The 315-nt window shown below is 72.4% G+C and overlaps 1 protein-coding gene across 1 annotated transcript in view; it reads right to left on the bottom strand.

The window, feature by feature from the left end:
- KLHL18 (kelch like family member 18) overlaps positions 1–309 on the bottom strand; it is a 33,317-nt gene extending 33,008 nt beyond the window's left edge. The window contains exon 1 of the mRNA XM_015568259.1: positions 114–309. Within this exon, the coding sequence (XP_015423745.1) occupies positions 114–242 (129 nt within the window). The 5' untranslated portion in view covers positions 243–309. The remainder of the gene's footprint in view (positions 1–113) is intronic.
- Positions 310–315: the final 6 nt, after the last annotated feature.

Below are 315 nucleotides of genomic sequence, written 5' to 3'. Positions count from 1 at the left end.
GCCCCCGTTCCCCACCTCTCCGCCCGCCAGACCTCGCTTCCCCTAAGGGCCCCGCCCCTCTGTCTTCCCCTCGGTCCCTGCTCCCTCAGCTCCGCGCCGCCAGCCTTCGGTACCTTGAGCGTCACGTCGCACAGCTTGCCCTGCCGGCGGATCTCCTCCATGACGCCGTAGCCGCGACTCGGCAACTCGGACACGGAGAAGTGCACCAAGTCCTCCAGCTCCTCCGCGCCGTCCTCCACCATCTTCACCCGCCGCCGCGACTGCGCAGGCCTGGCCGGCCGTCCGGCTCTCAACTCCCCGGGGCGGGGCGGGGCG

This window comes from Myotis davidii, unplaced genomic scaffold, assembly GCF_000327345.1.
Source record: "Myotis davidii unplaced genomic scaffold, ASM32734v1 scaffold663, whole genome shotgun sequence".
Classification (NCBI taxonomy): Eukaryota; Metazoa; Chordata; class Mammalia; order Chiroptera; family Vespertilionidae; genus Myotis; species Myotis davidii.
The sequence above is the reverse complement of the archived record's forward strand: the minus strand, read 5'-3'. Positions and strand labels throughout refer to the sequence as shown.